General features: G+C 34.3%; 1 protein-coding gene across 1 annotated transcript in view; it reads right to left on the bottom strand.

Moving 5' to 3' along the window:
• Positions 1–14,980, bottom strand: part of XIRP2 (xin actin binding repeat containing 2) — a 102,516-nt gene extending 87,536 nt beyond the window's left edge. The window contains exon 1 of the mRNA XM_014545398.1: positions 14,831–14,980. Within this exon, the coding sequence (XP_014400884.1) occupies positions 14,831–14,867 (37 nt within the window). The 5' untranslated portion in view covers positions 14,868–14,980. The remainder of the gene's footprint in view (positions 1–14,830) is intronic.
• Positions 14,981–16,053: the final 1,073 nt, after the last annotated feature.

The raw sequence follows: 16,053 nt of genomic DNA, 5'->3' as shown, positions 1-16,053 counted from the left end.
AAAATGAAGACAAAGGGTAGCCTCCAGCTATTATTCATGTATGTTTATACAGTGCGGGCTTCTTCCCTTTTCTTCATATAAATGAAGAATGACATCTCTAAAAACTGGATACAGATTTTGAGATACAGGGACATCCTAGTGAACATGCTAGGATCAAAAGCTATACCAAGCTAGACACCCAAAATATATATTTGTTTTATGAAATACAAAATAACAACAAAAAAAGATATATAAATAAGTATGTGAATGCGTGAGTGAATGAGAGTTCAGGGGATATGAGAAAACGGTCAGCAGTACATGACTAGGGACACTCGGCTCTCTCAGGAGTCCCCCACTTTTCCCAAGAATGTCATGTGAATGCCTCAAATTGCTTTGTGTCTGTCCCTATGGAGAATGCTTGTTTTCATGCCTTTATTGCACTTGATGAATTTTGTTGTAAGTAAAAAAGCATAGTACAATTTTAAAGCAACACTTGATTTATTTATATTGGGAATTGGGGATATGTGCAAGAAAGGTTTTTGCTGGCATATTTAGACTGTGAATTGAAAAAAAAAGTTCTAAAAAATGCAATGGTGCTTGGAAGAGGGAGACTAAGGAACGTCAGTTTCACTATCTTTGAAGTTTTAGCAGAGAAGTGCCTGTTTCTCATCCATTTTTATTGACTGACCAAAAAGCTATTCATATTTTACTTCAATTGTCATTGTAGGTTGACAGGTAAGTTTCTCTTACTCTACAAGCCTCAGTCATTTAAAAGAAATTCTGTTCACATAAAAATATGGATATGGCAGACTCTATTTGATACAACGTTTTTGCAGCATTTACCATTTAAGTTTATGCCTCAAAAGCATAACCCATAACTGATCACCTTATCAAAAACTAGTAAGTCATGTATTCACCCAAACAATATTCATTGAATGTCTACCAGGCACTGAGAATGCAAGTGCCACCTGCCTTGCACTTAATGAACTTAGTTATTTATCAATTCAAAGAACTTGGAAGCATCTTAGAAAGATGCTTCAAAATTGTTCATTCTAATTATATCCTATAAAGAAGTTTTATAGAATGCACTAGCTGGCAAATAAATCTGTGTTATAAATTTATATTAAATATAGTGCCATTTAGAGTGCTATGAGGTGTACTAAGTTATTTTCACATAACATTTCAGGCAATCTCTGCCTTAGAGAATGTTATTATTAGCTTTACTATTTTAAAGAGTAGGAATCTAAAGCTTACAGTGGTTAAGTAACCTGCTCAAGGTCGCACAATTTGTACATGCCAAATGCAGCATTTAACCTGGGCTTGCCTACCACTAAAGTTCATGATTAACTATTTTATCACATGAGTCTTTATATGAAAGAGCATATTCTGATATGCTCACAAATTACAACCATGTTCAATGATTCTAGTACTTTTTGTTGATTTCAGAAAGGAAGAGAGAGGAAGAGGGAGATGGAAACATCAATGATGAGAGAGAATCATTGATCAGCTGCCTCCTGCACGTCCCACGCTGGGGATCGGCCCACAACCCCGGTGTGTGTCGTGACCTGGAATGGAACCGCAACCTCCTGGTTCATAGGTTGAAGCTCAACCACTGAGCCATGCCAGCTGGGCAATTCATTTATTTATTCAATAAGCATTTTGAACATATGCTCCACACAGGGCACATATTGGCATGTAATTATGAATAGGAGATAAATCATAACAGTGTAGAATATGCCAGAACATCATATAGATCTCTGCAGAGGTTGCCTTGCAGTTGGAGGAGGGGTTGCACTTGAGGGAGCATCTGTAGAAGACAACCTGGAATCACTTTATTTGTTATTCTAATGCCAGTGGCTCAGAATATCAACTTCCCTGTAAGCCATCTAAGCATTTTCCATTGTGTAGAATCTTGTACTTCTCAAAGTGATTACATGGGGAGAGGGGGAGGGTATTAAAGTGGTGAGTAATTCTCTATGGCCCATTTTCTCTTACTGAAATAGCTATTCACATCATTAGGGCTGAGGTTTCCATTATACTGTTGTTCTAGTCCTGATTAACTATGATTCAACTTGTCTTTGCTCTTCAGTTCCAATTTACATTGGGCCTAGAACATGTATCAAACCTACTGCTGTGAGGAAGTAAAAGATTATATATGTAAAATTGAAACCTTAAAAAAGATGTGACAATATCCAGCTGGTCTCAAAAGTAAGCTGGAGTTGAATATCTGGAACATTCCTCTCACAGAAAGAATAGTCAGCCACAAGGAGTTTACTGCAGGAGTCACTAAAAATTAATTTAGAAATATGACAACAAGCAAACAGAGTTGATTCACTCTACAATCATTTGCCAGCCTACTAACACATGAAGAAATTATCTTGTCAAAAAGAACAAAATATCTTGACAAGATATTCACAAAATATCTTGTCAGACTTAAGAGCTAATTATTTTGAAATCTAGTTAGAAATTGAATTTTTAAAATTTTGTTTAAATGGTTCCTTCATCCTGAATAATGCCATAGCAACCTCATGCACCCAGTTTTCTTCTATTTCTCTCACAATTTGTAATGGCCTATTTTGTCATGGGTTCACGTACTTAATGTCTGCTTTCCCCACCGGAACGAAAGCCTCATTTGAGCAGGAACCACATTTTTATTCACCATGGTATATCTGGTGCCTGGTACTCATAGGCATTTAATTAATTTGTTGCTTGAATAAATGAAAAGTGATTTCTATAATTCTATTAGCACTTATCTTAGTATTTTTATATGTCTATCAGTCTTCTGCACTAAACTGAGTTCCTTGAAAGCAAGATTAGTCTTAACTCATATTTGTGTCTTCTGAGTCTAGTGTATAAGAGATGATCAATCATTGCTTGTTAAATGAATTAATTCAACCCAGATGTTACAACATTGCTTCATTCACACAAAAAACTCCAACACATAATTTCCTTGAATGACTATGTGAAGAGAGAGGAAGGATCCCAGGATCCACTTGAGAATAGTTTTGTTTCTCTGTCTAAAAGAGATTTTTGGCTAATCTCAACTTTTACTGTACCTTTTGTTTGTGTTTTTGTGCTTATATTGTTAGCTACTTCCATATTTACTGGCCCATCCTCAAAACTCAACATTTTGATCCCATTCCAGCCCAATTCCAACCTCTCTCCGAACACAGGATAGATCTTGGTACAGATGAGCTGCTAGGATATAGTGGAATTTCCCTCAGTAAACAAAAGTCCAAGGTAACATAGTTTATCAGACTAGAGTGCACACACACACACAAAAAGCACTTGAGGAGTTTATTAAAATGAACTGATACTCAGAGATTCTAAATACATGGGATTAGGCTACATTTTGCTTTAAACTGTAGCCTGCACTGAGAAATCTGCATTTTAACAACCATGCAGGGAAGTGTTTTCAGACATGCAGGTCCACATGGTAAAACTTGAGAGTTCAGAGAGGATGTTTCATGCATCCTTGCGTTGTCAGTGCCGACGCCTAACACCTAATTGGTGTTAACATCTTCTCTTAAAATATAGATGTCTATGCTTCCTTGAAAACTGTTTTCTCATGAACTGTCTTTTTTTTTAACCTTTTTCTGCTCCCAAATTTACTTCCTATTATTTCTTATCTGGTGCTATGTACTAGCCTCAATAGGAATTCAGCCTATTGACTTATATTTAATGACAGCCTTTTTTATGCCATTAACAATGTCCAGTATCACTTAAACAGGGGTCCTCAAACTACGGCCACATGCAAATACAAATATTGTATTTGTTCCCGTTTTGTTTTTTTACTTCAAAATAAGATATGTGCAGTGTGCATAGGAATTTGTTCATAGTTTTTTTTTTAAACTATAGTCCAGCCCTCCAACGGTCTGAGGGACAGTGAACTGGCCCCCAGTTTAAAAAGTTTGAGGACCCCCTGACTTAAGATATCTAAATTGTTTATTAAGAGCCAGTTGAAATGCTAACAGTTTTGGCACAGCCCTAGAGCCACTGAAAACCAGTCCAGATTGCTCTGTAATAAGTGAATAAAAATTGAATTCACTCCTTTGCAAACCTATAAAAGAATCTAGACCTTGTTCATCAGACAATGAACTTTCATAAAATGAACTATGTTTGAAAACAGAATTTATTTCAAGTTACATGATTTTATATTAACCTCTCCTAAAATACTTTCTTTATTAACATTTAAAACTTAAAAATCTCCCTACCACCACCACCACCACCAAAAAAAAAAAATCTTTAAAAATTTACCATCAAATTGAAAAGAAATTGAAACAACAGTGGTGTCTAAAAAATGTGGAATCAAATCAATAAAAAAGTCAGTTTCACTGCCCAAATGACCACATATTTTAATATTATTTTTTCTTTGTATTGCTATTATAAAATTTAAAGTTAACTTTTTACAGCTTTTTACAATTTTTAAGCACAGGTATGCCACTTATAGTACAATGGAAATTTTAATATTTTTATTTAATCAAAAAGTTGGCACATGCTTAGGAATTTTTCTATTTTTTTAAGTTACTCTATTTAATTTTTTAAATTATTCTATTTTTAAATTACTTTCTTTTTAAAATTAAATTTAAAATGTTCTATTTTAAATTAATAATACACACATGCTTTCTTGCTGTAAAACATTAAAGTAGTACAACAACCTGCCAATACATGTTAGAAAATTTTCTATGTCAATACTATTTGAACTATATTATTCTATGTAATATTTCATGGTATAGGTGAACCATAATTTATTTAACCATTCCTCGATTGATAGACATATAAATAGTATTTAATTTTTCTCTCATAAAATCAATACTGCAATAAATATCCTTCATCATTGAACACCGTACTCGCAGTATTACACTTATATAAATAGATAAACCTTGATGTAGAATATTTGGTATGACATTTTGAATTTTAATTAACACTGTTAAATTGTCTCTCTCAGAGACCATACCATTTCTATACTACCATCAACAATGTATAAAAGAGTCTATTTCTTTATATATCCTGAAAATGCAAACTGTCATAAAACTTTTTTTATTCTGATAGAATAATGCTTAATCACATTAATTTTTATTTTCCTAATTCATAGTAGTGGTCTTCATATTTTCATATTATTATTATTATTATTATCCAATTATAGTTTTTCTTTGTTTCATTTACTTTGTCCAATTTTAAATTTTATTGTCTCTTCTTTGGTAGATACTTTCCATGTATCCTGGATATGAATTTTTTTTGGTTACTTATGCTGTAATATTTTCTTTCTATTTTTCTAGGCTTTTAATTAGTTAATATATTGTTCATAGAATAGAAGTTTATATTTTATTGTTATAATAATTGATCTCATCTTTTCTCTTTCTGTTTTTATTGTTTCTTGTTAATTCCTTTTTGCTTTAAAATCATAAATATATCTCTAGAATTATTATAATATTTGATAGGTTTTGAGTCTTATGTTTAGCTCTTTAAACCAACCAGAAGAAATTTGGTGTATAATGAAAGACAGGATCTTTTTGTTAGTGGCAGGCAATTATTCAAGTTCTAATATATCTATTTCCAACTGACTTGAATATTAGATGTTTTACAAACTAAATTCTATAATATACAGATTTATCTTTCCAGAATCTCTAATTTATACCTGATGCCTATGTAAATGTAGTTCTGCTTTGTTATATTGACTTATACATAGCCTTGTTTCTCATCTACATTGTGATTTTTGATGGTGAGCTCACGTTTATTAGAAATTTATCTTTGGGACTTTTTTGAGGCCCTGATTGAAAGTGCATTCCTCTACATGTTAACTATTGTTGATGAACATTTGTACTGTTTCCTGTGTTTAGCTATTATAAATAAATGCTACTATGAAGGTTTTTCTATATGTCTTTGGCTCACATATATACACATTTGTGTTGAGTACATATCTAGGATGGAATTATTGGGAACTAGGATATATGTATGTTCAGCATTAACAGATAATGGCAATCATCTTTCAAGAGTGGTTATGCTGATTTGCACTCTGAGCAATGCATGAGAGTTTTAGTTGCTCCATATCCTTCTCAGCACTTGGTATGATCAGTTTTATTCATTTTAGACATTCTGTTTGTATACTGGTATCTCATTATGATTTTAAATTTTATTTCCCTGCTGACTGAGATTAAATAACTTCTAACATGTTAGAAAAAAGTGCATTCCTCTAGAGAGGATTTATATTTTGCTTTTACTAGCTATTTATCAACTTAAATCCATTATAAATTAATATGAAAAATTCTTAATAGTTTTTGGTTTATAATATAACGAAAAGCAATGGGCCAAGAACTCTGACGCCATCTTCCCATAAGGCAATATGTCATTGTTAGGGATGGAGAGGGAAGAAACTTAAGCAATGGGTCAAAGTATTGTGACAGGATGATATAAAATAGGTTTGGAGGTGGTGTATTAAATCCTTCCCTGATGTTTATGAAAAGCAATGGTCTCACCAAGTCACTAGAGAACGATTACGTCTCCAGTAATAAATCTGGAACTACCTAGGTTGTTAAGTGCTGAAATATTAGAGCAAATAAACTGTTAAACAGAATGAGTTTCCTATTATGTTTGGCAAGAACTGATATGTTTTGTTTTGTTTTTGTAAATACGTGATCTTTAAAAATGGAACAAGTGGCCTTTTGTCTTAGGCAATACAAAGTTATGTGGTATTCTTCAAGAATTCCTGAGACCCTTTGGCTAGTACTTTGTGTACCTTCTAACTGAGGTCTCATATACTATTTCATCAGTTTGGAAGTTGCAAATAAAGAATCCTAACTGGGACATGCAGAATTTATTCATAGAACATTATTTTAGCCCCATCCCCGTATTTATAGCTGTGGAAAAAAAGAGCCAAATATAGAAACATGTAGCTCTTTGTAAATGTAACTCTACAAAGAAAAAGTCCATGTGCTGTTACTACTTGGGTTTTCACATTTATTATTAATACGTTATTATTTGTATAATTCACCATGGACACTATATATTTTAAAGGGCATGCGAAGCTATAGTAACCAAAAATAAGAAATTATGTTTAAGAGTTAAACATTTATGTAAGATATTTCTAATATTAAATGTCCATAACAAATTGTTATGGATAAAGTACCCATTTTAAATAAGATTATGTGGCTCAAAATCTGAATATACAATTTAAAACTTCATACACCTTGAAAACTTGATTTTTAAAACTGATAATTAACTAATACACACCATGTTTTTCATTTCTCTCCCCATATCTGGGACTATCTAGAGCTTAGTATTGTCCCTAGAATGTTAGCTTTTATCCTGGTGAAAAATAGCCCAAACTCCACTCTCTTAATTTTGTAAGCATTGGTCAAATATGCCAATGAACATGTTAATTAACACTGAAAGCACAAAAATCAAGTCTTCCTTTTTTATTCAAACCATCTTTTATAACCTGGTAGCTGAGTCTAATTAACCTGAAATTTTCACCACTCCCCACCTACCCCAACTCAGAATTTATCACCCATTATGGCTGCAGCTTATGGGGATACAAGGACATTTATTGAAATGAACCACTAAGCATCAAGCATACGGAAGTATCCCTATTCCCCAAATTCCTTACTTTTAATGCCCCTTCATGATTTTGCAGAATCTACCTGGAGTGGTCAACCTTTCTCATATTCCCCTTCTCAGACATCCCTTCTTTCTGTTCTAGCTGAACTTCAGATCATGCTTCAAAATCACTGGGGGGAAAAATTAAAATAAAAAGAGAAGAAACTCAGCACTTCTATGAAGCATCTCTGGGCCCAGGTGCTTCCTATGTGTCTTTCTACTGTAGCACTTCCATCTTCCAATACTGATGTGTTTATGACCTGCCTCCTTTCTTACACTGTGAGCTACTCAGGAGCAGGGTCTGTATCTTTATCCTGCTCCCCAATATCAAGCACAGAGGCAGGTCCAGAGTACGTGTGCAGTAAACATTTACTGAGTTTATAGGGTTGCTACTGCTTCCCCGTTGTGTTAGTCTTTGACACCAAAAAAGTTCTTTAATAATTGCATTCTAGCTGCTTCTCAAAAGCTCCATAGAACTGCTTTATTGTTTTCTTCATTTTTCTTCCTGCCTTTCTTCCTCTATTCCTGTTTTTGTTTCTTTCCCTTCTTTTCTCTTCCTCCCTCTCTCTTCCTCTCTGCCTCTCCTTTTCACCTCCCCTTTCATTCAAAATCACTGCTTCAAAGTAATAAGTTTTCTTAGTCATGCACTAATCCGCAGTGACTGCATTTTTAATCCTTAAACCCAGCTAGGATTACTTCACACAACACCTGTTAACAAACTTGCCCAGAGGGGACCTACCACATTTGTGAACCTCTAACGCTGCCTTTATTTTGGAACACTGACGGGCATGTGAACTGTGCCAACCTGGATAAACACATGGAATCATGAACTCAATTTAAGATGTGGGGTTCTTGTGTTTCATCTTTGTACTGACATTCTAATTTCAAACCTATTAGGTAACAATTCTCATGTCCCTTTTCCTGGAATAACCAAATCCTGGTTTGGTTCCCATGTATGGGCTCCAAGTCTTCAACCAGCCCTGTGATTCTGCCTACACACCTTTTCTCCTGTCTGGGCCTATCTTATGAAGACCATAATAGAGTGATAAATAACCCAAATGTATAGGACACATATTGAGAAACAAAGGGAGTTGGAGTTCTATACACTTGGCATTGGTGACAGTGGTAAGATATAAGGGTTTTGATAATGTATTTCTTTCCTCCGCTGCTAGAATTGCTGAGAAACTAGCAATATAATTGCTTCAACCATGTGGCCTGGAATCACCCAGGAAGGATTCTGCCTTAAATTTCCCTGGATATATTTGTATTGAACACATTAAAGATATGACTTTGTATGCTTTGAAGAATAAAGATAAAGAGAACATATTTTATTCAAGTCTTTGCTTAAATGTCATCTTTCTGTTGTGGCTGACCATGACTATCCTAATTAAAATTGCAAACCTCCACCAGGCCTCATCCCCTCTATCCTACTCTATAGTTTTTATATCACCTATTACCTTCTGAAATGTAATTTACTTCTTCACTATTTTTATTGTTCATGGTGTGTTTCTCCCTTTTAGAATTCAAGCTGCATGAGGACAGGGGTTTTCTTTTTTCTCTTTCATCTTTTATTCATCGATGTCCCCAAGCATGGAGAATTGTACCGGCACATATAGGAACTCCATAAATAGTTGCTGCCCAGCCCATGTGGCTTGGTGGTTGAGGGTCACCCATGAATGAGGAGGTCACAGTTCAATTCCCAGTCAGGGCACATACCTGTGTTGTAGGCTCAATCCCCAGTGTGGGGCCTGCAGGAGGCAGCTGATCAAATGATTTTCTCTCATCGTTGATGTTTCTGTCTCTCTCTCCCTCTCCAATCCTCTCTGAAATTAATATATATATTAATATTAATTTTTATATATAAATAAATATATTTCTTTATTGATTTCAGAGAGGAAGGGAGAGGGAGAGGGAGAGAGAGATAGAAACATCAATGATGAGAGAAAATCATTGATCGGCTGCCTCCTGCAAACCCCTACTGGGGATTGAGTCCACAACCCAGCCATGTGCCCTTGGCTGGAATCGGACCTGGAAACCCTTCAGTCTGCAGGCTGACACTCTATCCACTGAGCCAAACCGGCTAGGGCAAAAATATATTAAAAAACTAAAAATAAATAAATATTTGCTGAATGAATGAATGGACTAATGAAAACAGCACATCAAAAATATTCTCTAGGAATAGATATACATTTCTGATTCTATAGTCAGAATGTTTAAAAACAATATTTAGTTCTTTCCAACTGAGAGGAGGTAAAATGAATGAATTATTTTCAAGAGGGATATTTATATTTGTTTTTCTCTTTCTTTGATGGCATCACGTTTTAAAATTAAGTATGACCATGGACAAGATCAAAATGAGTTCCTGGGATTTTGAATATTAATCAGTGGACATTTTCCAGGATTCCCAGGGGCTGATTTTTAGCGACCATGGGAAAGATCTCATGAGTAGACCTTTCATTACAATTTCCTCAGAATAGCAAACTCCCAGCTGCCCCTTCCACTAGAGCCCATGATTTAACTCTGCAATTCGGTTTGACTCACTGACTATAAAAGTGACGGAAGGAACATGCGGGAGTCATTGAGATAGTTCAGGTAAAACCCACTTTAAGGAACAGATAAGACAATTTTGATATAACTAAAGGATTCTTCACTTTGTAGATTGTCACCTCAGAAACATTTAAAATACTTTTTAAAAAATATAAAATTATTTAAAATATATTTACTAATGAAATGTCTCCCATGGGAATTAAAATAACACGGCTGTTCCACAGGAGATTGTTCAAGGCATGAGAGAGGGTGCAGTGGGTAAGAAAGCAAGTTTGGAAGCAGAAGCCAGTGTTGGAGTCATAGGTCCATCGTGGTGTGTCATGTCCAGAGATTAGGTCTGAAAGCCCGTCCTCTGAGTCTCATTAGAGAGAACAAATCAGTCAGAGCAGAAACAATCAAGCCGGTGGCTAGAGCTGCTGTGACTAAATACCTGATTTATTTATGTTTCCAAATGAAGCATTTAAAAAAAATTAAATGAACGGCTCTATTAATTTTAAAATATCCTGTTACTGCATTTCACTAAAATATGTTGACCTTCCTTAAATATTTAGAGAATGGTGTGCTCCTAACCTGAAAGGATTCATATTCCTAAGACAATTAAGCTCTAGAAGAGATGATATGGAAAACTCAGAGCCTCATAGTAGATATTTGTATGCCTGTGATAAAATCATTGTTTTTCAGCACGTGGAAAAGGGACATGAATAAAACTATTTTTTCTTAATTTTATCACTAGGAAATACTAGAGAAGAGACCATCACTAGCTCTTGAAGGCAATCCTTTTTTTTTAAATGTGTGGATTATTGCTACATAGTTGTTTAATTATTTTGCTGAAATGAATTCTCTGTTCACTTATTTATATGCATTTTAATAAAGGCAAATTTTCAGAGAAAAGATAACATAAAATGAATAAGTAGCTTCTAGATCCCTTCCTATGAGAAGGGTAAATGAGGAGCTCCTTGGGGAAATGACATTTGCTAAAACTGTGTTGTCCAAAACAGTGACTATTTAAAGTTAAATTAATTAAAATTCAATAGAAGTATCAATTAAGTTGCTGTGTTAACACTAGCAACTTCTTGAGGGCTTAATAGCCACTAGTGGTTACCACCTTGAGCAGCACACATATGCAACACTTCTATATCACAGAAAGCATTGCTCTAAAATGTCTGATTTTAAGTGAAAAATCAGATATGTAAATAGCAACAACTCACACACAAATACATATACTGCACATACATCAATTACTTCAGCAACATTAATAATTGAATGGATCTCACCACTTAAACAGAAGTGGAAAATGAAAAAGAAAAGAACCCTCAGGTTGCTTTGTAAAACCTGCCAGAGAAGATGAATAGCCATTATAAGAATAAATTTAGCTTTAATGGAGCAGAGTAAAAAGAGAAATACAGCAGGTAATTCCTAAGGTTTATTACAAAAGTCTTAAAAGAGCAACTTTGAATGTATAGTTTACTTGTTAGTATTTTATACTTTGATAATTTAGAATATTAATATTAAAATTATGGTTTGGAGAATAAAAGTGAAAAGCAGGTTATTGTCATATTTAAAAAATCCCAAGTAGTTTAAACTTGAAGAACATTACCCAAATCACCAATGCTATTTGAAGGATCGTTTGATCCAGAATTTTTCAGCAGAAAAGAATAGATTTTTACTCTACATACAGGTGAAGCAAACTATGCAAATCAGTATCTAAGACTCTGAATATTCCCTTTACAATTTACTGGTCTTAAAATATCTGAAGGAAATTCCATAGATCAGATTTTTATATACCTACAATACAGTTAGTCAAAACCATTTATATGGATTTATTTTTCTTTCATAACTATCACGTCACCCAAATTTATCTAATTGTGGATTTGTCATGCTTGGCATTTAATTTCCAGTGAGCCACATCTTCCTGGAATCACTGAAAGAGCGGTTACAGTATATCCCAAAGAAATCGTGAATAGAATACACCAGCATGTACCGGAAGCACCATGATTTACTTGACACCAATACATCGATGAGGAAAACTGAACAGATCTAATCAGGGTGGGTGGTGAGAGCAATTAAACACAACCTAGGAGTGGGTCAGCAAGCATAGGAAGGAGAGTGAGGGGAATGCTAGGCCTTTCTTGTGCTGCTACCCTGACCGTGTAGTTGAGGATAAAGGGGCGGGAACTAATCCCACAACCACCTCTGTTCTTGAGTTTTGAGATGGAATCATCAATTTACATTGATTTGACTAAATTCTAAAAATGCAGAAAATTAGGTAGCTATATTTTAATGATCTATTCTAACTTTATTTTTTAAAAGATCTATTGTAAATTTATTTTTTTGACTAAATTCTAAAAATGCAGAAAATTAGGTAGCTATTCTAAGTTTAATGATCTATTCTAAGTTTATTTTTTAAAAGATCTATTGTAAATTTATTTTTAAAAAATTTCTACTGTTTATGAAAGAATACATAGTACCTTCAAGTATGAAACTGTTGAGGGTAGTTAAAATGTTTAACTAGTAAGTGAAGCTATCAATTCTAGAAGCATAGATTCAGGCAGAAAACCCCTGGTGCCCTGATTGCAGAGTGAAAGCAAGAGGTTTTAATAAGGAAGAGCATAGGAATAATTACATGAAAAGAAGAAAAAAACCCTATTGGCGCTGACAAGCTGACTCTTGCCTATATGTGATCTGTTACTGATTCTAGCTTCAGACAGGAGCTCCATAATCATCAGTCCTTGGGTCCAGGATGTCTGCTTTCCTGCGGTCTTTACGAACAATTGTGTGTAAAACAATTGTGCTTTGGCCCAGCCCAAAGGTCCAGGGAACAAGACAAACATTGCAGTTCTTGTGTGTAAAACAATTGTGCTTTGGCCCAGCCCAAAGGTTCAGGGAACAAGACAAGCATTGCAGCTCCTCTGGAATATCAGCTCCAGCCCCATGTGGCCCGCGGGCCATAGTTTGAGGACCCCTGTCTGGAATATCAGCTCTAGCCTCATTTTAAAATGGTTCCATTTCTGTCATTTATCACACTGCTATGTTCATCCTTAATGCAATATGCCCATCCTGTGTTTTTAAAATACCTGGAAATTTTCAAAATACCTGGAAATTTAACTCTGAGGTCATTCTTACATTTAAGTCAGATCTTGATACTAAACAATGGGTACCTTCCAGAATACCTTTTCTAAGCTTGTAACACAAAGGGCTGTTGAAAACCTTTGCGTGGAAACCAAAGAAAACACAGGAGAGAAGAAAGGTGACATGAGTGGAGTTGTCATTTCACGTAATTTTGATCAGTTTGCCAACCTCATATTTGCTTTCCTATGCGAAGATCTCCATTGGCCAGTGTCATCAGAACATAAATCATTCCCTACAACTTCCCTTTTTAGACCGCTGGTAATCTAATTCTTTTGCATTTAGCCAAGTACACATAAAGTTTAATCACAGGCCAGAAATATGTGGAGTAAATTCCTCAAGACTAATACTAATCATATTAGGATATCAACTGAGCATACAAAAATGAATTAAAAATGAAAGATAGAGATTGAGATGGCAGTTACATGTCGTTAGAAACCCATGCCCAGTTCATCATTAGCAAACTCTCCTTTATTCTTCCCACACCCACCGCCCACTCCAAATTACGTACAGAAACCAACTGGAAGCATATGGAAATGATGCTGAGGTTCAGTCTGAACACTATAGTTTCTCACACTTTAATGTGCACCCGAGTCAGCTGAGGATCTTGTTAAAATGCAGATCCCGGTTCATTAGGAAGAGTGTAGGGCCCAAGGTGCTGCATTTCTAATGCGCCTCCAGGTGATGCTCATGCTCTGACTTACAGATGAAACTTGAAATAGCAAAGTTTTAAAGCAGAGTACCATTTGCTTTCCCAAATTGTCAACTGTCTGTCATTTTCCATAGACTATGTCACATTGCTCTGCTGACTGCCAACTTGACAGTTAGATTTATATATATATATATAGAAAATGATATTCTAAAAGTTGTACTAATTATGATCATTAACAGACATTACAAACACTAAAATATGCATTACTTGTCTAAAATGGAAAAATCCAGAATGTGACTAATCAGAAGTGATAAATGATATCTGTGTTTTCTAATAAATTATTTATATTTTGCACTTTTTTCATAGTTGACAATTATATTAATAGCGTAATTTCTAACATATGAGGTACTAACTTTTTAATGACATTGTAAAACATTAATCAAGTTTATGAGGTTTTTACCTTCAATTATGACACTATCGTTATTTTTTATTCCAAATTCGTTAAGCACATTTAGTTTAATTGTCTGAAAAGAGCTGCAGAAGGTATTTTTAATTTTTTTATATTTTGCCTGACAGTTACTTATATTTTACCCTTTTTACCCCACAGAAAGAAAGACAAATATGTTTCCTTTCTGCTTGCAGATGATGGTCAAATGCATTGTTCCAAAAGTCTAATATCGAAAATGCTTGTTGTTCTGGTTTATAATCACTTATAATATATTTTATTAAGTTTTAAAAGTTTAAGTCAAATATAATAGAGATAAAAGTATTTAAATATACCTATATTTTTCTTGAATTGTGTTCATTGAGCTATCTTGTCATCTTTCTTCTTACTAATTTTTAAATAAAACCCTCATATATTTTATTTGTTAACCATTCATGTTATATAATGTATGATCCCAAGAAATCAAATCAAAATATTATGCTAACCTTCATAGATGTGGCTGTGACCACTTTCAGATGACATCTTGTCAAAAGATGTTTCCTCACTTTTCTTGTCGGAATCTTTCACAGAATCATCGGGCTGGCTCCCAGGGTGACTCTTAAATGTTGGTGAATACAAACTTCTCTCTATTTCCACTTCCTGTTAGAAGACATGAAAGGGATGCATGTTAAAAGCTATCAGTGCGAAACAGATGTGGCTGTCAGGAGGCTTAGAAAGCAGCAGTGAGAGAGGGAAGAGGTTTCTAGGAGTGATGCTTTCCAATATGCTTTGGGGGAAACTCTGATAACTTAGCCAAGAACTGCAAACACACGTCTGACGCTTAGTTTACTTTCCTGCCACTAGTTCCACTTCTAAATTAGTTTTTCTTTCATGTGGCTTACTATTTCTCTAGTAAAAGGGAGAAAGTGGAAATAAGGTCACAATACAATCTAATATGTTAATACATGCAACTTCCTGAGGCCTGAGAAATATCCATCAGGGATTCCAAAAATTAGCAATATATCAACATGATATGCTTAAGAGAGAGGAAATTAGTTTTTTTAATGTCATGTTCACCATATAATGATAATCTTAGTAATTATAGAGCTCCCAAATTACAAAGCATTCAGCCACCATATAGTAAGTACATTTTGGCAATTCATAAAGATTGTGAAATTACTTCTTTGAGAACCTAATTCAAAAATTGGAGAGATCAAGTTTCCCAAAGGAAAAAAAAAAGTATAAAGGATATTCCAAATACAGGGAATCTTATGTTCCTTATTTTACAGAATGAATGATATATTCTAATACTACAAACCAAGCCACTCAGACTATTTTAAATAAAAAAATTATAAAAATTAAGTAAATAAGCTGACAGGTTGAGAAGCAATTTAATTTAAAAGTAAAGTAATATGTTGGAATATTTTCAATAGCTACTCATAAGTTTTGGAGTTTTATACATGAGGTTGTGTTTTCTAAACAGCAGCCATTCAAACAATGACGTGATGAATTACTCTTCACTTTTCTTACATTTGAAATTCATAGACATGAATGAGTCAACATTGAGAGATAGCTAAAAATTCTAAAATATTTCTTAGAGTAGATACGTTTTCTGTATCTATAATATGGTTGCAAAAAGCAAGGCTCTTGGAAAAATAATCTCTTGGCATGTTTTTTTTAATGTTCATGTTCATTTATAGTTATATGTAATTATACAGATTAATTTTAA

Source organism: Myotis brandtii, unplaced genomic scaffold (genome assembly GCF_000412655.1).
Source record: "Myotis brandtii unplaced genomic scaffold, ASM41265v1 scaffold112, whole genome shotgun sequence".
Classification (NCBI taxonomy): domain Eukaryota; kingdom Metazoa; phylum Chordata; class Mammalia; order Chiroptera; family Vespertilionidae; genus Myotis; species Myotis brandtii.
The sequence above is the reverse complement of the archived record's forward strand: the minus strand, read 5'-3'. Positions and strand labels throughout refer to the sequence as shown.